This window comes from Sminthopsis crassicaudata, chromosome 2, assembly GCF_048593235.1.
Source record: "Sminthopsis crassicaudata isolate SCR6 chromosome 2, ASM4859323v1, whole genome shotgun sequence".
Lineage (NCBI taxonomy): Eukaryota > Metazoa > Chordata > Mammalia > Dasyuromorphia > Dasyuridae > Sminthopsis > Sminthopsis crassicaudata.
In genome coordinates this window covers 187,337,738-187,362,239 of record NC_133618.1, presented here as the reverse complement: position 1 = coordinate 187,362,239, position 24,502 = coordinate 187,337,738, and the positions used below count along the sequence as shown (strand labels likewise).

At 34.3% G+C, this 24,502-nt stretch overlaps 1 protein-coding gene across 6 annotated transcripts in view; it reads left to right on the top strand.

Annotated features, from left to right (window-relative positions):
* ARHGEF10 (Rho guanine nucleotide exchange factor 10) overlaps nucleotides 1-24,502 on the top strand; it is a 199,738-nt gene that overhangs the window by 87,281 nt on the left and 87,955 nt on the right. For all 6 annotated transcript variants that reach the window (XM_074287967.1, XM_074287966.1, XM_074287969.1 and 3 more), the window contains 6 exons: nucleotides 3,427-3,504; nucleotides 3,670-3,849; nucleotides 7,178-7,294; nucleotides 9,833-9,925; nucleotides 21,477-21,647; nucleotides 24,146-24,291. In XM_074287967.1, coding sequence (XP_074144068.1) covers nucleotides 3,427-3,504; nucleotides 3,670-3,849; nucleotides 7,178-7,294; nucleotides 9,833-9,925; nucleotides 21,477-21,647; nucleotides 24,146-24,291 — 785 coding nt within the window. The remainder of the gene's footprint in view (nucleotides 1-3,426; nucleotides 3,505-3,669; nucleotides 3,850-7,177; nucleotides 7,295-9,832; nucleotides 9,926-21,476; nucleotides 21,648-24,145; nucleotides 24,292-24,502) is intronic.

The following is a 24,502-nucleotide window of genomic DNA, read 5'->3' as shown; positions in this document are numbered from 1 at the left end:
TGATTGCATAGAAGAGGAAACTAAGGAAGGAATAGAACTGAGGGGAAAAAAGCCCTGAACTTGAACTTGATTCAGATAATTATTGGCTTTGATGCTTACTTAGCTGTGTGATCATGACCAAACTTCTTTCTGATCTGGTCTTGATGGGGATATTAGTTTTTAGACTACCTATTTTATTAGGGAACATTTCGAAGGAAAGCACTTTGTGAATCTTAATTCAAGAAATGGTTATTATTAGTTTTCAACTAATTGAAGCCTAAAAGAAAAACAGTGATTTAGTTCAATTCAATAAACATTTAAATGCTTTCTAAGAGCCAGGAATTGTGTGAAGTTTTGAGAACCCAAAGACAAAGTAAACAAGCAAAAACCAGAGTTTGTCACAAAGATTTAATATTCTGGTGGGAAGATATGTACCTAGAAAAGTAAATATAGACTGTTTGTAAAATGATACAAAGTAATTTCAAGAGATAGAGAACATTTGGTGGGGGGAATCAAGTGAGTCTTCCCATGTAAGAGGCAAGTAAGTTGTTTTTACACGAAGTTAGAGATTCTGATGATGAGTAGTGAGTACATTTCCAGCCCTATCCAAAGGTACATTGACAGTAGATGGAATTCATGTACAGGAAACATTCGATAGACCAATATCTCTGAAAGTGAATTTGCAGGAAATGGATTAATAGCACACAAATTTGGAAAGGAAGATAGCAGCTAAGTTGTGGAAAACCCAAGAATTTCCAGGGTGTAATTTTCCAGTGAACCTAATTAAACATAGATTGATCTATTAGAAAAAATGAAAAAAAAAAAAAAAACCAACAACTTGAGAAATGAAGAATGGTAAGTTGGAACCTTAGGCGGTTGGAGAGGGGACCAGAGGCAGTGCTATAGCCTGAAGGAGAGAATATTTAGATGGTATGATTTCTGTCTTCAATCAGTGAAAGATTTGCTGTATAGAAGACAGATTAAACTTGTTCTTCCTGGCTTCAAAGGGAATTTTAAGAATATAATGTAAAATGAATCCACAAACATTCCTAACAGTCTTTTATGTGTCAGGTATTATGTTAGATATTAAACCATTTTATAGAAATTAATTGAGAAATAGATTTAAATGGCAAAGAATCTCATGTTACAATTATTTTCTTCCCAGAATCAGCACATTAAATATAAGTATATTGATTGACTATCTACATTTGAGTAATATAGTCATATGAAGGTACAGTATTAAAAGAGACATGGTGACCAGGACTAGGATACTCTATAAATAATATTTTAGTAAGGGGATTGATAAGTTGTATTATAGTTCAAATGTTTTAAGCTACATTTTAGGAAACACATTAATAGTTTAATTAATATGTTTTGGATAATTTTATATAATATTCCAAGAAAGACAGCTAGGATACTGAAAGACTTTAAATATAGTCTAGATGAAGATAGATTGAAGGGACAGATTTTTAATTTGGAGAAGATAGTTAGGAAGTGGGGTAAGTTACCCTCTTTTTTAAAGCATTGGATAGACTGTCATGTGGAAGAGGAATTAGATTTGTTCCACTTGGATCCAGAGTGGAAACTTGTAAAACAAATTTGTACTTGAAGGAAAAACTTGCTAACAATGATTGTTGTTTAGTCATTTCAATCATGTCCAATTTTACATGATTCCATTTAGGGTTTTCTTGGCAAAAATACTAATAGTTGCCATTTTCCTCTTCAGTTCATTTTGCAGATGAGGAAACTGATTTAAGTGACTTGCCTGGGTTACACAGCTAGTTAAATGTCTGAAGCCAGGTTTTGAACTCAGGTCCTCCTTATTCTATCCATTCACCCACCATCTAATTGTCCTTTTCCTAATAATTAGATCCTTTCTGAAGTAGAAATGAGTTTCCTTAGGAACAAGTTCCCCCTCATTTTTGAAGACATTCTGAGGTCTTTGAACAAAGAGTGGATGATCACCTATATTTTAGTGATGATTATTGTTTAGATAGAGGATGAACATCTACAGATGACCTCTGAGGTTTCTTCAAGTTCTAAGAATCTATAAGTGCTGATGATAAATCAGTTTTCCCTTCCTTATCCTATCCTCAAACATATACTATTTTAAGTGCATGAGAAGACTCAATTAGTTAAAGCAAGAAAACTCCTGATAAATCTTTTGTATAATAATTGATCTTCTGATAAGGAAAATAATCATTCTCTAATCACTTAGTTATAAAGATAGGAATTTTTTCCCCAAAAGTTTGTTGCTTATGCTTTTTTTATCCACTAGATGGTAGTGTAAGATACTTAAATATTCTGAGGCCATGTTGCCTGAGAGATAAAGAGGCTCAGGAAATTTGAGTTTAACTGTATGTTATTTATTCTGTCGTATTATTTAAAATCACTCGTAGACAAAGAAATTTATATGAAGAAATATTTCCCTTGCCTTTACAAAAGTGCTGTATATTATCAATTATATAGAATGAACTTCATCCATCCAATGTAGCTTTAGTTTGAATTTAGAAAATATCCATGTGGAAAAGAAACCCATATCCCAAGAAAATTTTTAAATGAAAATTACAAGTTAAAAAATACATTCTCACTATGACAGTTGTACTATAATATGCAATATTTGTACAACTCAAATAATGCTTGTTATTATACATTTAATATGATTTAGGTGTACAGTTATTGCTGTTTATTTCATTCATTTTTCCTTGTCTCCAACATATTAATTCCTCTCTCAGGAAAAAAGAAAAGATTTTTACAAGGCAAGTGAAAATGAGTATGAAATTCAAATCAGCAGAGCTGAGTATAAATTCTGGCTCCAATACTTAATAAGAGCTTTGTCATCATTTTGTGTGAAGTGATCTGTCAAAAATGCTAAACCTCAGTTTCTTCAGTTAAGAATAATTTAGAAATAGTGTGTTTGCTGAATTTGCACACTCCCATCAACATCAGAGCTCAATCTCTGAGTGAAAATCCAAAGCTGAAAAAACTAAATTTCATCCGAGGTGGGGAAGAGGCTTTGGAAAGAGGGAGGAAAAGATAGTTTTCTACTGTGCTCATCTAGGAGCTGAGAAAGAAGAAAAGTAGTTGGTGAGATGTCTGGGTTAGATGTATATATATATATATATATATATATATATATATATATATATATATATATATATATATGTTTAATATACATGTTATATAGATAAATATTTCACAATTGAGACATATGTCTTGATTCTGTAACATGTATCACTTTATAATGATTGAAATTATCAGTTCTTTGTTTTTCTGGAAAGCAAAAGTATATGAAAAATAAAACTTTATGAGGATCCTGCCAGTTTTCTATATTATGAAAATACTATTAGCCATCCCCAAAGTTGAAATGCAAATTACTTCCTGCTATGTGTATAATATTTACAATTATAACAATTTTCTCTAATAATATTTTCAAATCTTCTACAGGTTGTAAGAAGATATATTTTGGGTTCAGTTGTTGATAGTGAAAAAAACTATATGGATGCTCTTAAAAGGATCTTGGAGGTACCTAAAGTCATTGTATTTTTTTGTAAATTACTGTAGTTTATTAAATTAATCAAACTCTCAAAAACATATGTTTTACATATTTATAAGTACTACCCATCAAGGAATTTGTGTGACTTATCTTTTTCAAAATTTAAAAAAAATCTTTTTTTTTTTTCATTCTAGCAATATGAAAAGCCGCTTTCAGAGATGGAACCAAAAGTTTTGAGTGAAAGGAAACTTAAAATGGTATTTTATCGCATTAAAGAAATTCTTCAGTGTCATTCTATGTTCCAGATTGCTTTGGCCAGTCGAGTATCAGAATGGGACTCCATTGAAATGATTGGAGATGTCTTTGTTGCTTCGGTAATGATAGTAGCACATCCATATAGTTTCATTCCTATTTTGGCTGTGTAAATACTGTATTTGATCTCGGGAACAATTAACCTGATGAACATAACAGGAAAGGAAAATATTTGCCTCTTCATCTATGCAATTGATATGACTGTAGCATTATTTCAGGCTCAAATAGAAATTCACAAGCAAAGCATAGATTAATATTCAGAATGTTAAAAAAAGAAGATATATTTTGTCAAGTAAAAAAATCAGGAGCAAAGTTGTTTAAGTGGTTAGTATTTTATCCCATAATAAAAAAAACGAAGTTTTATAATGGTTCAGTATCATTTTAAACTGTCCTAATGTTATTTAATGAACTTTATTTTGAGGTTTTCTTTATCCATACTTGTGATTTTATTGGTAAAAAGAATCCCCAGTATGATATCTCCTTTGGATAATGTTATGTGGGAATTCTTATGAAATTTAGAGACTTAGAAGATTGTGACATTGAAAGGTTAAAGTAATTTGCCCATAATGTGTCAAAGGAAGAACTTGAATCCCAGTCTTCTTGACTCCAAATCTTGTATTTCTCCTCTCTGTTTTTAATATAAGCTATTTTTTTAAATGTGAGAATTCCATAGATTGTCATATTAGGTGGGGTCTTCTTAATATAAAGTTCAGTCAAAAAATATTTACATAGTGCTTTTTACACAGATATCAGGTTTTTACTTCACCTTCTTCCCTCTTCAACCTCAATTGAATAGTTATCCACTTCAACTTTACATTATTCTCTTCTCTTATCCTTCTCCTGACACATCCTAACTTAGTTTATATGTACTCTTCTTTTTTCCTTCCTTCCTTCGTTCCTTCCTTCCTTCGTTCCTTCGTTCCTTCCTTCCTTCCTTCCTTCCTTCCTTCCTTCCTTCCTCTCTCCCTCCCTCCTTCCCTCCCTTCCCTCCCTCTCTCTTTCTTTCTTTCTTTCTTTCCAAACCTCAGTCTTGGATTATTTCCACTATAATTCCCCTTTGCTCCTTTTAGAGCCACTGAACAAATCTGGAAGAAGTCTCACAACTGTGCTGACTGGTACATTACAAATTTATGCACTTCAATTTCAACTGGGCTCTCGCTGAAGCAACACAAGCTTTTTATTCTTCCCTAACTTATTTTCTATCCTCCTCCCCACAGAAACTATTCTAGTCCTTTTATTCCTCTAAGTTTCCATACTTTTTTTCTCTTTCATCTTTCTATGAACTTATCTTTTTAAGGAAAATACTGAGGACATTCAATATGCTTCCTCTTCTCCTGTTCTCTTTGTCACAAATCTTCACTGATATCTTCTACTCTCTCTTCTCCCAGTTTGACAAAAAGATTGTCCTCCTTGCCATGACCAATGTCCTTACATATGTACTTGCACCCAGTCTATCCTTTCTTCTTTAGCAGATTGCATTCTCAATTATCAATTCCCACTGTCTTTCAAATTGTTAACTTTTGCCTACCACTTTGTACCTTTTTTATTTCTTTTCAACTTGGCCAAGTTTTTCCTAGCCTTTAAAAAAATCTTTATTAGACTCTACAATTCTTTTAGGCTAGCATTCTGTATCTCTCCATTTCTCAGACAAACTCTTCAAAAAAGCTGTCTATAATCGATACCTCTACTTCTCCTTCTCTTATTTCTCAGCCCCATATAACCTAGCTATCCTATATCACCACTCAATTGAAATTGTACTTTCCAAAGTTACTAATGACCTCTTAATTTCCAAATCTATTGGCCTTTTCTAAGTTCCTAATTTTATTTATTTATTTAATCTTTTACTTATTTGTTTATTCATTCATTCATTTATTTATTCATGTATCTATCTATTTTTTATTTATTTATCTGTCTATTTATCTATCTATTTATTTATCTGCTTCAATTGACACCATTGATCACTTTTTTCTATTTAGGTATTCTCTCTTTGTTTTTTTTGTGTTGCTTTTTTCTCCCAGTTTGTCTCTTAGATGCAAACACCTCTCCCCCACCCCCACCCCCACCCTCAGACTGCTTTTTTTCTTTCCTGGTTCATTATCTCATTGATCATGCTAACTATAGATCATTCTTCAAGGTTCTGTTCTGGGTTTTAAAATTTTTTACTATATTCATTTCACCTCTACACTATTGATAATCTTGATAATCTTCTCATTTTTCATGGGCCTAACTATAATCTCTAAATTAATAACACCTAGATCTCTATATCTCCAGCCTCAGCATCTCCCCCAAGCTTTAGTCTTAGATCACCATCTATCTACTGAACATTATCTTATTTCTGTTGAAAGCATAAGCCTTCTGTTGTCTTATAATATTGTCAGTATTCTGGACTCCTTACTTTCTGATTGTAAATTCAATCATTTTCTGTTTCTATCTTCACAATATTTCCTGAATATAACTTCAATCATAACTTTATTGTATTGTATTTCTTTAGTTCAGATCTTCTTCACTCAAATCCAGATTACATATTCCTAATTAATATTCCTGCCTCAGGTCTCTCACTATTCCAGTTATTTCTACATGCTACTGAAAAACATTTTTAAATTATGTTTTTAATACTTTTAATGCCCATTTTATTTTTATATCAACATCATCTCCAATAACTCCTCTTTTCCTCCATAGAGCATATTTTTCTAGCAAATAAGTACAATCAAGTCCTACAGAGCAATCTTTAGATTATTCCTGAAAATGAGTATCTTATTCCACACCTAGAGTTCACCACCTCTATATGGAGAGGTAGAAGTATGTTTCACCACCAAACTTCAGTGGTATTCATTGGTTACTTTATTAATTAGAGCCTTTGATTATTGTTTTCTTTTATATTTGTATGTTATCTTTTGTCTATTTATTTCACTCTGAATCAGTTCATTTGTTTCCCCAAAAGTCTCTGAATTTTTCAAATTCATTATTTTCTATGAAGCAATAATATTCCATAATATTCATGATAATATGATCTTGTCACTATAATTTGTTCAGCTATTTCCCAGTTGATGGAATGCTTACCTTTCTCTAGTTCTTTGCTCTACCAAAAAGTAAAGATTTAGATGTTCTACTCCTTTTCTTCTATCTTTCATTTTCTTCTTAGTCAAAGGCTATGATTAATTTAGTAACATTTTTAGTATAATTCCAAATTCAGCCAGTCTTAAGAAAACCAAAGGGAAATCCAATATAACAAACAGGGGCTATTAAGCTTTTTATTTTTATTTTTTTAACATTCTAGAAACTTAAAGAATACTCTTGAAATATAGACTTTTATTCTAAGATGAAATACATAGACTTTTGGCTTTGTATATTTATATATTGCTGAATATTATAAATTTATTTATGTTTTAGTTTTCCAAATCCATGGTACTGGATGCTTACAGTGAATATGTGAATAATTTTAGTACAGCTGTGGGAATTCTCAAGAAAACATGTGCTACCAAACCAGCTTTTTTGGATTTTTTGAAGGTATTTTTTTCATATTACATTGGTTTTATATTTTATTTCAACACTCCTCTGTTTAAAATAGAAATAGCTAAAGGATGTAAAATAGCAGAATTCTATGTATGTGATCATTAGTTCATGTCTTCATGTACCGAATATTATTTGCTATAAATGTGTAGATACTAGCAACAAATTAGAGAAAGTTAATTGATTCTAGAATTTAAGCTATTTTAAGAAAATATTTTAAATTATATAAAATCAATGTTATTGAAATGTTTGAAGTTTATTGGCTGTGTGACCCCTAGGCAAACCTCTTAGTGTCCTAGGTAATTCTCTCAAAGTATAAATTGTCATAAAGTTTCCAATCTTCATTGGCATAAGAAATTTTTTCATTGGGAGTTCTCAAGTGAAATCTAGCATCAGACAAACTACAATAAAACCAACCTTGTGTTATAGTCATATAGCTGGGCGGTGTAGTGGATAGGGCACTGTACCTAAGTTCAGACTTCAGACACATAATAGGTCAAGTCTGACAACTTGGGCAAATCACTTAAACTTTGCCTCATTTTTTTCATCTATAAAATAGAAATAATAATAATAATAATATCTATCCTCTAGAGTTATTGTAAATATAAAATAACATGTGTAAGATGCATTACAGATCTTAAAGTACTTTATATATGTTAACTATTATAATTATATAAAAGTAAAGAAGTAAACAATGGAATTAGATATGTTGTGGTGACATCTAAAAAAAAGGTTTCTCGTGCTCTTTTAAAATATCATGATAGGAATAAGAAAGAGCAGTTCTGAGGTGTCAGAATGGCCTCTTTTGGGGTCACTTCTAAAAGCAAAGGACTAAAAGTCAAACCCCCTGAGTATATTGAGCTACTTCCAGGGGAGGCATTTGTTTTTCTTTTTCCTTTGATGTTTAGTGGAGATAACTGAGGACCTTATTTTGTGACTGTCTTTGAAGTCATGAAGAATGTTTTACTGACTTTTCTCCTCCTGCCCCTTTTAAAGGCCTAATGAATATTGACACATACTATTTAATCAGCTGGCAGTGCTTTTCCCCTAGGCCTAAGATGCCTATCAGTTAGTATCATAAAAAATAGGATATGAAAGCTTGCTGCATGTTTGGATCAAATTAAATTTCCTCTTCAGATACTATGTTAGCCAGCTATAGAAACTTGACATCAACCTAATTTTCACTGGGATTAGCAGTGTAATGAATAGAGTGCTGGGCTTGGAGTCACAAAGTTCTTGGGTTCCTATCCCATTTAAGATGTAGGTGACATAGAGAGAAACTGGTCTGTTTCCAAAAGAAATCCTATAAAAATGAAACCTTGAATTCCTGTCCTCAGAGCTCTCTTCCATTTCCATCAGGTCTATACCCTCTAATTCATGGTTACTTGAATGATACCCTCTTCCTCTCCCCTCCCCATCCTCTTCCTTATACTGCCTCCTTCATCACTGTATCCTCTGTTCCCACACTATCTGCCTTTTTATCTTTTCACTTTTCACCACTTTCTGTGCTTTTATGGGCCTTTTGCTCTTATACATATTCTCAGTGTTTAATTAAAGAGTGATTGCTGCCCCATTTCCCTCTCCCAATTGTGATCTTTTTACTGAGTATACAAAGAATGAGAAATACTTCCCCTTATTTCATAATTTCATGAATTAATTATTAATTCGACAGTCTGGTGGCAAAATTTGGATTTGAAGCTGGGTTTTCTCTTTTTAATCTAGTATTTTTTTTTTTTCAATTGAGTATGCCTATCCAAAAAGCATACTTGCCTTACTTAGGCCAAAACATTTCTCCCTCCTCTCCATTATCAGCAATGTAGAATAGGGAAAAAACATGGGGTGTGGAATTATGAGATCTTGAATTTAATCCCTAGTTCTGCTGCTTAACTACCCATGTGATCACGGAAATGAGAGGATTGAACTACATTTCCAAAGTTATTTCCACTTTAAATCTATGATCTTTTCAAAAGGATGATTTGTGAGATACTTTAAAAGAGTATATTCAGTTTAATTTAATAATATTTAGATAATATGAAAATAACTTTTGTTGCTATAACACTTCAAGGTTTACAAAGTATTCCCTTCACAATATTTATGACGTAGGTATATTCTTCTCATTAGAAAGTTTGATAGAGATTAAAATGAATTTTAAAAAAAGAATTTGCGACAACAGTAGAGATTCTAGGAGACCCTTTATTATGTAAAACAGGTTGGAAAATGATTATGGTCTGTTAAGCATAAAGCAAGGCAGGTTATGAAGCTGATGAGATAATCTTTTGACTGCTTTGAAAAATTCTCCCATTACACCAAAAAAAATGTTTTGTTACAGAAATATTGGTAAACATTTTCTATCATAAAATCTATTATTGCATTAAAATACTAACAGCTAAGTCCATGAACATCAATGAGTTTCTTCTTCAACCATTTTAGTTTTGTCCTATGTAGAAAGCCACTGGAATTAGAAAAATTGCTCTCTCAAATCAAATGTCAAGCAGTTTTACAATAAAAATAAACAGTATAACCTTCTTCTTACAGCAATGCCAAGAATCAAGTCCTGATCGAATTACCCTCTATGGTTTGATGATGAAGCCAATACAACGCTTCCCACAGTTTATTCTTCTCCTCCAGGTAAAAGGCATGATATGAGTTTGATTAGTTAGTCCAACTATTCCATTTTCCCAAAATGTATTTTTAAATGTCTTTTAATCTTCCAAAATAATGAAGTCTCTTCTCTAATCCCTTTAGATAGGGGATGCTGTTGTTCCTATTTAATTGTGGATATTATTTAATACTAGACTAAAAAGACTTGAATTTTTTCAATAGGTAATAGGAATCCTTTTGTGATTATATTAATGCTAGAATTTTTACTCTGTGATCTTTCTTCCCCACAATTTAAAGTATATATATTTTATTTGTATAGAGTTATTTGTATATTGTCTTCCTGTTTATAAGCTTCTTCAGGCAGAGACTATTTTTGTCTTTCTTTGTATCTCCATGGTTTAGCATTATACCTAAGACATAATTAACACTTAAGTGCTTGTTAACTTGAGATGTTAATGAAGATTAATATAGCACTGGTATTGCATGAGTAAGAGAACAAGGTGCTAAAAACCCAAAGAGAAAAGAGGGTGATCATCAGTCTCAAATGAAGCAGAAAAACCAGGTGAATGAAGTATCATGGAAACTGAAGGAGGAACTGATGAGTACTGTCAAATGCTGTGAACAAGTCAAGGAACATGAGGACTGAGGAAAAATCCTTAGATTGGTTAAAGAGTCTGTTACTGTACTTTTGAGAGAACAGTTTTCCATTATGTGTGGGAAGTACTGAATCCAGCTTGAAAGGAGTTAGGAAATAAGAAGGGTTGTGAGGAAATGAGTTTGGTTAATGCAGACAATTCTCAAAATTTTGGTGAGGGAGAGAAGAGAAATTGGGTGAATTAGAGAGAAATGCAAAACCAGACAGAGACAGAGATAGAAACAAAGACCAATTAGAGACAGACAGAAACACACAGAACAAGCATTAATGAGGGTGTAGATTTTAGAGAAATGTTTTTAAACAGGTAAGGGAAAAATCTAAGCATCTGTACAGTTAGAAAACAAGAAATCAAAAGAGATTGGAGTTCTAAGAAAGAGAGGGAATAATTAATATTTAAACTGAGAAATTTTGTTGAAATCAAATTAACTACAAGTTGATGAGAAATTTTAAGTATTTTACTAGGAAAACATTTCTTTAAACATGGGTTAACATATTGTGTGTTTTGCTATGTGTAAAAGAAGTATGGCAGAAGATCTATTATGTATGAGTATCTAGCACATAAGCACCTTTAAATCACCTGAAAAGACCATAAAACAGAACTAAGAGGAGACAATTTACCTTTTTAAAACAAATGAGCATATTTATTGAATATTATCCTTGGTTTTCTACCCTGGTGGTTTAGATTTATGCCATGTCCTAATTCTTTTTTGTTATTATTCTCCAGTATCCATCATCTATTCATTTTAATTAAACCAAATGGACATTAGATAAGTTTTCTGCTTATTAAAATTGATTAGACATTAATTAGTTGAATCAGCCTTAGGCCTAAATTGGTGTTTGGGAAACACTGACAAGAAGTCTGTTTTTTTTTGTTTTTGTTTTTGTTTTTACTGATTATGTTTGCTTTTTACATCTCTATCATTTTCTACAGTATTCTTCCACTTATCTTTCTCAGAGATCCATATCATAAAAGAAATAGCTTTTTTATTTTAAAGAAAAGAAGAGGGAAAATTATTATAGCAGATCAGCATTTTGAAAAAGTCCAAAAATGTGCAATGTACAATACCTTGGACCTCTTCCCTCCATGAAAGAATAAGTAGGTTGGGAATGACCTCTCATATCTCTTCATTTGAATTATGTGCAATTTATAATTTTGCAATATTCACTTTGATTTCTTGGTACATGACTGTTCTATTACATTGTTGCAGTGATTACTTTATATTGTTTTCATGGATATGCTTATTTCACTCTACATCAGTTCATATGGATCTTTCCATGCTTCTCCGAATTCATTAATTCATCATTGATTATAGTAGAGTAATATTCTATTACATTTTTATATTACAATGTACTTAGCTATTCCTCAGTCAGTGTCTACTTTGCATCCATACAATTTTTTGCTATTATATAAAAAGTGCTGCTATGAATATTTTGGCATATGTTTTGACTTTGTTCTTACTAATGCTTTCCTTAGGATATTAGGCCAGCAATGAAGTCTGAGTCAAAGGATATGTACATTTTCATCACTTTACTTGAATAATTCCAAATTAATTTCAAGAATGTCTAAATCATTTCATAGATCCATCACCAATACATTATTACCATGCTTATCATCCCATAAGGAATCCAATGTTGACTTGTTATTTTTTCATCATCTTTTACAATTTGCAAGGTTTGAAGTAAAACTTCAAGGTTGTTTTGACTTTCATCTCTCTTATTGTTAGTATTTGAAGCATTCTTTCATGTCATTGTTAACACTTTGCAACACTTGAGAATTATTTATTAATTTTTTGGCCATTTATCGATTGGAGAATAGCTATTAATCATATATATATATATACACACACACACACATACACACACATATGGTATATGTGTATATATACATATTTATAAATTGCTTGTATATCTTATATACTAACCTTATCAAAGAAATTTGATACTCCTTTGATGAATACTTTTATCTGTTCCTAGGATCATAGATTTAGAAAAAGAAAAAGCCTCAAATGCCATGTAGTTTATTTCCACTATTTTTCAGATGGCCCCTAATCCTAAATCCAGGACTCTTTTTTACTGAGTCACTTTGACCAACATATTATTTTGAGGTAATACTATTTCATCTCAGTTTATATGACAATTTTACTTATTTAAGAACTCAGTACCACTGCTTACTCAAGGAAGCAAATGTACAACATTAAGTAAACTGGAACTAAAGTTCTTTTCCATTCCTACAATGGTGAAGTCTCTGTCTCTGTCTCTGTCTCTCTATATCTGTTTCTATCTCTCTATCTCTCTATCTCTCTATCTCTCTATCTCTCTATCTATCTATCTATCTATCTATCTATCTATCAATCTATCTATCTATCATCTATCTACATAAATCAATTATCCCCAATTCCCTTAATGAAACATGTAGCATTACCAAAAAAAAAAAAAAAAAAAAAAAAACAACGTGGTGAATTGAAGTCTTAGAGAGATCTGCTTTCATTTTCTACCTCTGATACTATCTATATGAGTCTAGCAAATCACTTCACACTTCTGAGCCTCACTTTCCTGAAATGTTTTGTAAACATCAAAGCAGGAATTCTTTTTTTGCTGAGGCAATTGGGGTTAAATGATTTGCTCAGGGTCACTTGCATAGGCCACTGCACCATCTAGCTGCTCCCAAAGCAAAAATTCTTAAACTTTTCTGTGATCCCTTTGTCTGATGAAACTTATGGAGTCCTTCTCAGATGACCATTTTTTGTTTATATTCATAATTAAAAATTAAAAAAAATGAAGATGTAATTTTCCCACCTAAATTTTCAGACACCCCAAAAAATTATTTGGCAGGGAGGTACTGTCTGTGGATTCCAGGTTAAGAAATTGAGCTGGTAGCTTTTCATCACAGTGGATAGAGTGTTGGTTCTGGAATCAGGAAGACGAGTTCAAATACAGCCTTTGACACATATAGTAAATGGCTATTTAAAAAAATCAGTTATTTGAAATAGAGCACACTCGTTTCATGGAGGAATGTGTAAAGTATAAAAGTATTTGTGAGTCATTATACACAAAGGCTGTAGCTCTAGTTGTGTATCCCCAGATAAATCATTGGAAAACAGAAATAGGACATTTGCTGCTAGAGGGAAGGTCATTAATTATAAGTGGTCTCAGTGGAGATAAGTTAGTGCTTGGGTGTGAAGGGCTGAAACTCTTGAGCCAATGCACTGGGGTCGGACAATCAAGCACTTGAGGCTAATTACCAATTGGACAATACTTTATAAGAATATGCTTGGAAATTGGCCTTTCCCACTATCCTGTGCTGGCCCAATCATTTGGTGTATACAGAGAATTGTGGGAGGGACTAGGAGGTGCAGAGAGACTAGCCAGGTTTACTTCTTCCAGAGAGAAGAGGTGAGGTCACATAGATCCTATGCTTCCTCTCTCTCTTCACTTCTACCGCTGAAGACCAAGAATAAAGGCTTTTGCTTATCCTGACTCTGGCTGATTCTAAGGTTCCTAATGCGGTTGCCACATTTGGTGCCCAACGCGGGTCCAAGGACCTTAATTTCACTGAAGAAGCCCTTGGGGACCAGGAAATAGGGTGAGTATTTTAATAGAAAAACAGGGAACTTACTTTGTTAAGAGCTAAACTAGTAACCTTTTCTAGATGAAATGGGGTAGATATTAGGAAAAGATTCTCCCCCAGCCCCAGCCAAACCTCCACCCCCACCCTGAGGGGATGCTATAGAAAGCATGCTTAAGGTGACAAAAAATCAAGGCTTAATTATTACTTGGTTGTAGATCACTAGACTCCTGAGTACATTAGAATGCATGTCCCCTTGGTTCTTAAAGGAAGAAGAAATAGGGCTAGATAATTGGAAGTTGGTAAGACAACAACTTTGTGAATACTACAATGATAAAGGTCCAAATACAATTAACAAGGAAACATTCTATATATACAACATAATACAATTGGCCTTAAAGAATCCTGCAAATTACAGAAAAAAGAAAAATTTTTGGAGCAGCCAGGTGAGGAAGTGTGAGGAAAAAGAGGAAAACAATGAACTGATTAATAGTGATGTCATTACAGAGCATGTGGAGTTAAGTGAGGATGAAGGGTGTGGTAAGGGGTGAGGTGAAGGACATGGTGATTCTCACTCTGACCAGGCAGCTTCAACCTGGGCCTAAACTAGATCTGGTTCTTGACACACACCCATCAACTTCATCTTCCCAGATGGAGGGAGGAGGAGGAGTAGGTGGGGCAGTGATATCAGCAGCACGTCCCCCCCAGCAATCACCCTCTCCTATGAATAGATTGCAAAAGGTACTACTTAAAGCTACAGAAGAAGGCCAGGATTTAGTTGATTTGAAAATCAATAAGTATACCGTGATTCAACAATTTAACTCTTCAGGTCAAGAAAGTAGAAGATATATTTCTTTTGATATAGAAATCCTCAAAGACCTGAAAAAGGCTTGCACTCTTTATGGGGCTACATCAGCTTATGTCAAGATGTTATTACAGAATTTGGGTTATGAAGTCTTAACCCCTAGGGACTAGAAATCTATAGCAAGGACATGCTTAGAACCTGGACAAAACTTGTTGTGGCTTTTTCAATATAGTGAGCTCTGTAGGATACAAGCCCAACAAAATAGTCATAGTGGAGTTAATCCTCCAATCACCTATGACCAATTGACAGGTGTAGGTTCTTAATGCAGACATTTCAGTACATATTAATTATCCCTTAGCAGCATATGAGCAAATTGCTACTGCTGCTATCAAAACATGGGGTTTTCTCCCCGGTAAAAATGACAAGGGTGAGGCTTTCACAAAAATTGCACAAGGGCCAAATGAACCCTTTGCTGATTTTGTGGGACATTTGCAGTTAGCTGTCATAAGAACTAATGGTGAAACTGCAGTAACAGACATTATGATAAGGCAACTTGCTAAATAAAATGCTAATGAGGTTTGTAGAAGGATTATACTAGGACTACACAAGGATGCTCCTTTAGAGAAGATCATAAGACACTATGATACAGTGGGCACACATACCTTTTATAGCCAGGCTATGGTGCACACTTCCAAAGATCCCAACATGGGAAGACAGGGTCCCTTTTGGCAAGGGACTTCTAGAGAGACTTATTAATGCTTTCAATGTGGTAAAGTAGGGTATCGGGAGAACAAGACCCAATACCCCATGTCCAAAATGCAACAGAGGCTTCCATTGGGCATCAGAATGTAGACTGATGCAGGGAAATGGGATGAGGGGCCCAGCCCCAGGGCCCCAGGCAAAAATTACTTGGGGCATGATGGCAGCTGATTCTATACCCAGAGAATGTCTAGAAGTTCAATATCCACACATGACCAATCAGCCAGGAAGCAACCTGATGGGAGAAAGAGATTACAATTGGGGAGAATAGAGTTGTATGCAGCTGGGACAACTGAGATGCCCCCTGGAAAGGTGAAATCTCTAGCCTATGGATCCCTTGCCTCCAGGCACAGTAGGCTTGACCATTTTACCTCCTGAGAGTACTTACAAAACACATATACTGATGTGGGAAACTGGGGAATGTGTAGATAATATTCCAGTCACTAAGACAGATAGACAATGTGTGATTTATCAACCAGGAGAAGTAGTAGCATCAGGTTTATTGATACAGACTCCTAATAACCAATCTGGTGATAGTCGCCCAGATTCTGACTCCAAACAACAAAATCCAGGAATATATTAGACAGCAGCTGTGACAGCTGACTGACCTATGCTCACTATCTATATAGATGGCTTACCATTAGAAGGATTGGTAGACACTGGTGCAGATCGTACAGTCATTAGAGGTGCCAACTGGCCAAAGATTAAGGCAGACACCTACATGTCTGGCATAGGAGGATCAATAGCAGCTGAAATTAGTGATACCCCTTTGAGGTGGATATTTGAAGATGAAACAGGAGTTTTTACTCCTTTTGTAGTTGAAAGAATACCTATCAATCTGTGGGGAAGAGACATTTTACAACAATTAGGATTAAAAATAAATACTTTGTTTTTTTAGTCAGGGCTGCTGTTGAAGGCCTGCCAACACTCTTAGCTGTTCCCATTCGATGGAAAACTGATACACCAGTGTGGATAGAACAATGGCCCTTAGGTAGCAATAAAATTTAGGTCTTATTAGACATAGTACAGGAGCAACTTGACCAAGGACACTTACAACTTTCTCTAAGTACTTGGAATTTCCCAGTATTTGTTGTAAGAAATAAATCTGGAAAATGGAGGACATTAACTGATTTAAGAAAAGTAAAGGAACAGATGGAAACTATGGGAACTCTTCAACCTGGACTTCCATCTCCTACTCAGTTGCCTAGAGAATGGCCTTTTTGGGTTATAGACATTAAGGATTGTTTTTATTCTATCCCTCTAGATAAGGAGGATATGAAAAGATTTTCCTTTTCAGCCCCCAGTGTTAACTTAGCTGAGCCTTATAAAAGATATGAATGGACAGTTTTGCCACAGAGAATGTAAAACAGCCCTACTATGTGTCAAATGTATGTTGCTGCTACTCTTATTCCAGTAAGAAAAGCATTTCCAAAAGTAATGTTATTACATTATATGGATGATATATTGGGATGTGCACCCGAGGAACAAATGTTAGAAGCATGTCTACAAAAGACCATGGAAACATCAAGGAACTACAAATTGCACATAGCTCCAGAAAAAATTCAAAGACATGCTCCTTTTCAATATTTAGGATATGAAGTATACCCTAAGGTGCTTACAGTACAAAAACTTTCCTTAAGAACAGAGAAGCTAAACACCTTAAATGACTTTCAGAAATTGATAGGAGATATTCAATGGATGCGTCCAGTGTTAGGATTGACTACCTATCAATTGCAACCATTATATGACATTTTAAGGAGACAGTGCTTTAAATTCACCACTCCATCTTACAAAAGAAGCTCAAGAGGCTTTGAGAGAAGTTGAACTGGCTTTATCCAATGTGGTTGAAAGAGTCACTCAAAAACCCTTGGAAATATCAGTTTTTGCTACACAAGAGACACCCACAGCAGTCCTTCATCAAGGAGACAGTGTGATAGAGTGGGTGAACCTTCCAGCACAACCAGAACAAAGCCTTACTCCTTACCCAGTGCTTGTGGCTAGAATTTTATTAAAGGCTATTATTAAAGGCTAACCAAGCAGTACAATTATCTGGGATAAGACCTGACAAGATATACACCTTTTATACTAATGCACAAATTAATGTATGCTGTGAAACCATCCCAGAGTGGCAAATTTTATTAGCCAGTGCTCCAAATTTTACACACAGGTCTCCATTAAAGATAACTAGACTATTACATAATTGGCGATAAATTCTTGAAGAAAATGTTTCTAAAGTTCCTCTTAAAGGACCAACTGTCTTTACAGATGCATTGAAACATAATATTTGTTCTGTATACTCTCGTGACTTAACTATAAAGAAAATAGTCAGAACTCCTTTTCAGTCCACTCAGCAGAATGAATTGTATGCAATCATTCTAGCTCTTACTTATTATCCAGGAGATATAAATATAATATCTGATTCAGCCTATTCAGTCGATGTGGTACAAAGAATTGTCACAGCCCACATTAAATTTGTAGCCTGTAATATATATATATATATATATATATATATATATATATATATATATATATATATATATATATATATATATATATCAGCTCTTTAAGGAACTTCAAGAGCAAGTGAGAAAGCATCCAGGTAAGATTTATATCTTGCATGTCCACTCTCAGGTCCTATTTTTGATGGTAATTCAAAGGCAGATAGCCTTCTAACCATGTTGGTCAATATTGCTTTATTTCAAGAAGCCCAAGAATCTCATTTTGAATATCATCAGGCTGATGGAGCTTTATGTTTACAATTTGGAATAACAAGAGAGGAAGATGGGAGCATAGTAAAAGCCTGTCCAGCTTGCCTTCCTTTCCATGCTCCTACACTCCTCCAGGGAAGAACCCTCGTGGTTTGAGACCTTATGAAATTTGGCAAATGAATGTGACCCATTATAAATCTTTTGGTCATCTGTCTTTTATCCATGTTGTGATAGACACTTTTTCAGGATTCACTTTTGCAATACCAGCAGCAAAAGAGACAGTCCAAGTGGTCACTGAATTCCTTATAGAAGCATTTGCAATTATGGGTATGCCACAAGCAATAAAAACAGACAATGGACCTGCATAGACTTCTAAACATTTTGCACACTTTTGTGCACAGTATACGATTTTACATACCACTGGCATACCTTTTAATCCTCAAGGACAGTCAATAGTAGAGAGGAGAAACAGAGACATTAAGATGCTCCTCCAAAAACAAAAGAAAGGCAGAGCCACAGGTAACCTTAGAGAACTTCTAAATCTAGCTCTTTATACTATTAACTTCTTGATTTTTGACAAAGATGCACTGGCTCTGGCAGACAGGTTTTATAACCTGTAACGTCCTTGACATTTCTCAATTGTAATCCTTCTCTGGGAGGAGGTTTCTTTTCTCTGTGAATCCTTTTCTCTGTGTGCAGGTTTCTTGGGAGGCTTCTAGAGCCTCCAGCCAAAGCAAAGGTAGAATCTCGAATCCTTTTCTTCCTGAATCCTGGCTCTGAATCTTTTTCAGCTTTTGTCCTTCCCCAATCCAGACTGCTTGTCCAGGCCCAATGTTATCTTCTTTTATCCTCCCAGAGAATGGGCATGTGAGAACTTAGAGCCTTGTGGGAAAATATTTCAACCAATGAACTTGCTCCTCTTAAAGGTGCAAACTCCTTTACACATGTAAACTCCCCCCCCCCCAGAAGTCCAAAGGTGCAAACTCCTTTTAAAGGCCTGAACCAAAGGTGTGAATTCTGAGCTAGAGAATTGTTTAGACAACCTGAGTTATCACCTTGTAATCCAAACAATAACCCACCAGAAGGGCAGCCCCACTGTCTTTAGATAATCGCCAGGTGATGTGGATAGACCCAGAAAGTGGTGAATGAAAGGGACTAGATAGGTTAACTGCTTGGCAGAGAGAGTTTGCTTGTATCTCAACAGATGGAGAAGGAATCAGATGGGTGCCAACATGCCATATTCACCTTGTACATTGGAGAGAGATGGAGCAGACCCTTGAAACGAAGGAAAAGAACCAAGAAACATCAGGTGGTTTCATTGCTGACTGTGCCCACCACTAAAAGAGCATGGCAGTTATGGCATTTGACTCATGGACATCAAGAATTGGTGGACTTCAAAATCTTCAGGAATCACTGGAATCCCTGAGACATGATAAGACTGTTGTAGGACTTCTAAACCCTCAGGAATCATTGGATTTTCTGAGAAATGATAAGACTGTTGTAGGACTTCTAAACCCTCAGGAATCATTGGATTTTCTGAGAAATGATAAAACTGTTGCAGGACTTCAAAATCTGCAGGAATCATTGGATTCCCTAACACATAAAAAGACTCTTACAGGACTTCAAAAACTTGTGGGGATCATTGGATTCCCTGACACATAAAGTAATGGACAATAGATTGGTTTTGGACTATCTCTTGGCTGCTGAAGAAGGCATATGTGTGACTATTGTTTACATACCCTCCTTCTAAGACTTCTGGAAATCTTTTACAACACTATGTTGATTTATATTGTTTGTTATATCACTACTTGCATCTACAATTCATGTTTGTTACACCACATTGAGCTTGTCCTGGCTGTGGGGAGAGTCATCACTAATAGCTTGTGCATTATTGCTATGTGCTTGTGTAATACCTCCCATGCTGATGGGTTTGTGCATGCCTGTTTCTAATAAGATCCTTCAGCCCAAAAACTGGCTAGCAATCCCCACTTCCCTTTGGTGCTTTTTATCTTCCTTCCTGAGATGTCAGGGAGGGAGTGATCATCTCCTTTTTAGTGCTTTTACCTCCCTTCCTGAGAAGTCAGGGGGGATGTGATCATCTCCTTTTCAGTGTTTTCACCTCCTTTCCTGAGAAGTCAGGGATGGCGTGACCACCTGTGTTCTAAAACAAAAGAAAGTGGGAGATGTGAAGGATTGAAATTCTTGAGCCAATGCACTGGGGTTAGACAATTGTGCACTTGAGGCTAATTACCGATTGGACAATACTCTATAAGAATGCTTGGAAATTGGCCCTTCCCATTATCCTGTGCTGGCCCAATCATTTGGTGTATACAGAGAATTGTGGGAGGGAGTAGGAGGTGCAGAGAGACTAGCCAGGGTCACTTTTGCAAGAGAGATGACAAGATGAAGTTGCAGAGATTCTACGTCTCCACTCTATCTTCTCTTCTACTGCTGAAGACCAAGAATAAAGACTTTTGCTTATCCTGACTCCAGCTGGTTCTAAGGTCCTAGACGCTGTCACCACACTTGGGTTTTATAAACAATATTCTGGTGAGCAAAACTTCAGAAAGGAACTTGTTTCAAAGATTGCATAATGCTATCTAAGATTCTTACTTCTTATTCACTACAATAAAGTTCATTGCCAGGCCTGTATTTGTAGTTTTCCTCATTTGGTAGGACCTGCCAGACCTTTTGCTCCTCTGGCATAGCCTTCCAGAATCCAGGCTCACTGATGTTCCATAATGAGCCTTCAGGGGATGGCTTTAAGCAGAGAATCAGTATTCATTCTATTATAAAAGACTAGTTATTTTTTCTATCAATGATGCCATTGCATGAGCCATTGTTTCTTTTCCAAAAAGGCTGCTTGCATGTTCAGCCAAATAGTGATTCACTGGAGACAAATCTTGTTCCCAAGGTGCTTGATTTAGTTTTCACTTAAAGCAATTAATGTCATTTCCTTCTTTCCCAGGAGTCGTGAATAATGCAGTTGTGGGGGATGAGAAGTTTCTGGAGGATAGCAGCCTACTTCTCTTTCTTTGTCAAGTCATCATACTTTTCTCTCTTGCCTTTATTTTTTTCCCCTAAAGGACATGTTGAAGAATACCACAAAAGGACATCCTGATAGGCTACCCCTGCAGATGGCACTTACAGAGCTTGAAACATTAGCAGAGAAGCTCAATGAAAGGAAAAGAGATGCAGATCAGCGATGTGAAATCAAGCAGATAGCAAAAGCCATAAATGAAAGATACCTGAACAAGGTTGAACAAAATTTTTTTTCAACTATATCCTAATAAATTCTGCTTTCTCTTTATGTATCTATGTACTATAACTTTCTTAGAAAGTTTGCACTAATATTTTAAAAGTCTCCATATTCCTTTCTCTTTCAAAATACAGTCTGAAATAATAGCTCAAAGCACTTGGTAATTTTTTGAACTGACTTTTGTCATATTTACCAAATTCTGGAAGAGTGATATGTTTTCCTTTTTTGGAAGCAGTCCCTAGATTTAGGAACTTTTATCTTTTAAAGAAAAAAAAAAAGTTTTACTTCCAAGTAATCCATTTTTCTTGAATGTTTGCCTAACTTCCTGAAGGACCTACTTGGTAAGTACATACCTGGCAATTTTCATAGGTTTTTTGTTTTGAATTATTGAAAATGATAAGGAATTCTTTAAAAAGAGGCATTCTATCTTTGTCCTAGGTGTATGAGTCCTTTCTTGGCCTGTAGTTCTTTTTATTGTCTTAACCTTGTTCCCCCACAAATTTTACATTATATCATGACAGACTGAGATCCTTTTGCTCTTTACAGATCACCATCATTCTCTAATTTTCTATTGATTTTATCATAATATTTTTCAATATCCACATAACACATAAAGAGAAAACAGTAATAAAATTCTTTAAATAGTTCATATATACTTGTCATTTAAAAACTTTCATTTAAGTGTCAAATACTGGAGTTTTTTGTTTTGTTTTGTTTTGTTTTGTTTTGTTTTGTTTATTTGCAACACTGTGCAATGAATTAAGAATATCTCATGGCATGATGTGGCTACTATTTTCTTGTTATTTCCATTCCCATGTCTAGACAATGAGAGGACTTAGGTTCAGATCATTGTGTGATCTTACTCAAATCATATAACCCCTGATCTTGATTATTACTCTGTAAGATGAGAGAAGTTGGGTAGATGATCTCTTAGGTTTTTTCATGCTCTAAATCCTATAGTGTAGTTATTTTTAAATGGGCATTTTTACTATGCTATTTTTGATATACATAGAATTATAGGTTTAGAACTGGAAAGTGTCTTAGAAATCATCTAGAACTATTTCTTTCCTCTGTATTAACAGATGAACAAAGCGATGCCCTGAGAGGTACAGTCTCACTCAATATAATAGAGATAGCAAATAGCAGAACTATATAGAGTTATAGAATTTTGGAAACTGAAAATACCTTAGAGAATTTCTAATCCAACTTAATCATTTTACAGATAAGAAAATTAAGTCTGAGAAAAATAAGTCTTGCCCAATTGTTAAAAGCATAGGAAAGAAATAGAATTGGAAAAGGAAGCTTAATAAATCATTTAATACAAGTCTTTACAAATGAGAAATCTGAGGCTCAGGGACTTACCTGTGGTCAGTATGTCTGTTCCTCCAAAAAATGTCATGAACTGTGATTATGGGTGTGAAAAGCTCATAGTCCACCAGAAATCTAAACAGACTTCAGTTTGCTAATGTTTCTTAAGACTTTCCTTTCCCAAATCCAAATAAAATAAAATAAAATAGCCTTAAACTTCAGAACCTTGTAATTAACTCATATTTAACACCCAGGTACCTTAATATTTTATACTACATGCTTACCATTAGATAAATGAAGAAAGGGGTTACTTTATATATCAAAGTGATTTCGGAAGGAGGAAATATATAGTGTAACATGAAACTGGTTTTACAATCAGGAAATCTAGGTATAGATCCGCATTCTGACACTTAGTATAGGAATTTTGTAATAGAAAAGTCACTTAACTTCTCTGAGATTCAGTTTCCTCATCTGTAAAATCATAGCCTCTTTTAACTCTCAAATTATATTCCTGTGAATCTATTGTTTATATTTTAAGTTTTAATGTAAAGATGAAAAAAGGAAAGTTCTTGTATTCTGCAGATTACATAGACAATTTCTAAGCCATTTCACTAAAGTGAATGACTTGCTTCAGCATAGGCAAAACTCATAAATCTTGCACAACAATTAAAAAATTTTGAAAGCAATATGTAATATAAACTAACAGTGTAAATAGGGACTTTGAAGTCTGTAATGAATGAAGTATTTATTTGGTTAATTAAATAAAGTGTTAGGTTAAGTGGTAAAAAAACAAGTGAATTATTTCTGTTCTCAAATTTCTATCACTTTGGAAATTTGCTTTTTAAAGGAAAGTTCATATGCATGGCTATGAAAATGCCTGTTTTGGTAATGAACAAGTTATTTTAATATTTTATTATTAATTATATGATTATGATACATAATTAATAATATAATATTAAAATTAATGATAATAATAAAATTAATTACAAACAAATCCATGGGGCATAAATTTGTGAGCAACTAGGTCAGTGTGACTTTTCTTTAAATCCTTTGAGAAGGATATACAGCATTAACAACAACATAAAACAATAATGTCTGCTGTAATGTTTGCATATGTTTTTACCATTAAATTAATTGTAATGAATTATTATTGTTATTATTACATTTTTTGATATTCTGGAAATTTAGCTTCTCAGCAGTGGCAATAGATATCTCATTCGTTCTGATGACATGGTAGAAACTGTTTACAATGACAGAGGAGAGATTGTCAAAACCAAAGAACGTCGACTCTTCATGTTGAACGATGTGTTGATGTGTGCTACTGTTAGTTCCCGGTAAGTATAGGCTTGATTGATCACATTGATTATTTGAAATTATTCTGTAATATACTTTTTGCATAATTAGGATAGAGATTGGGTTCCATAGATAAGAGCTAACTTCCTTTACCAATTTAAGTCATCCCCTTCTTTCTTTATAACTTGCTTAGAACATTGAGAGATTAAGTTACTTGCTGAAGGTGACCTAATCAGTATGTAGCAAAAGCAA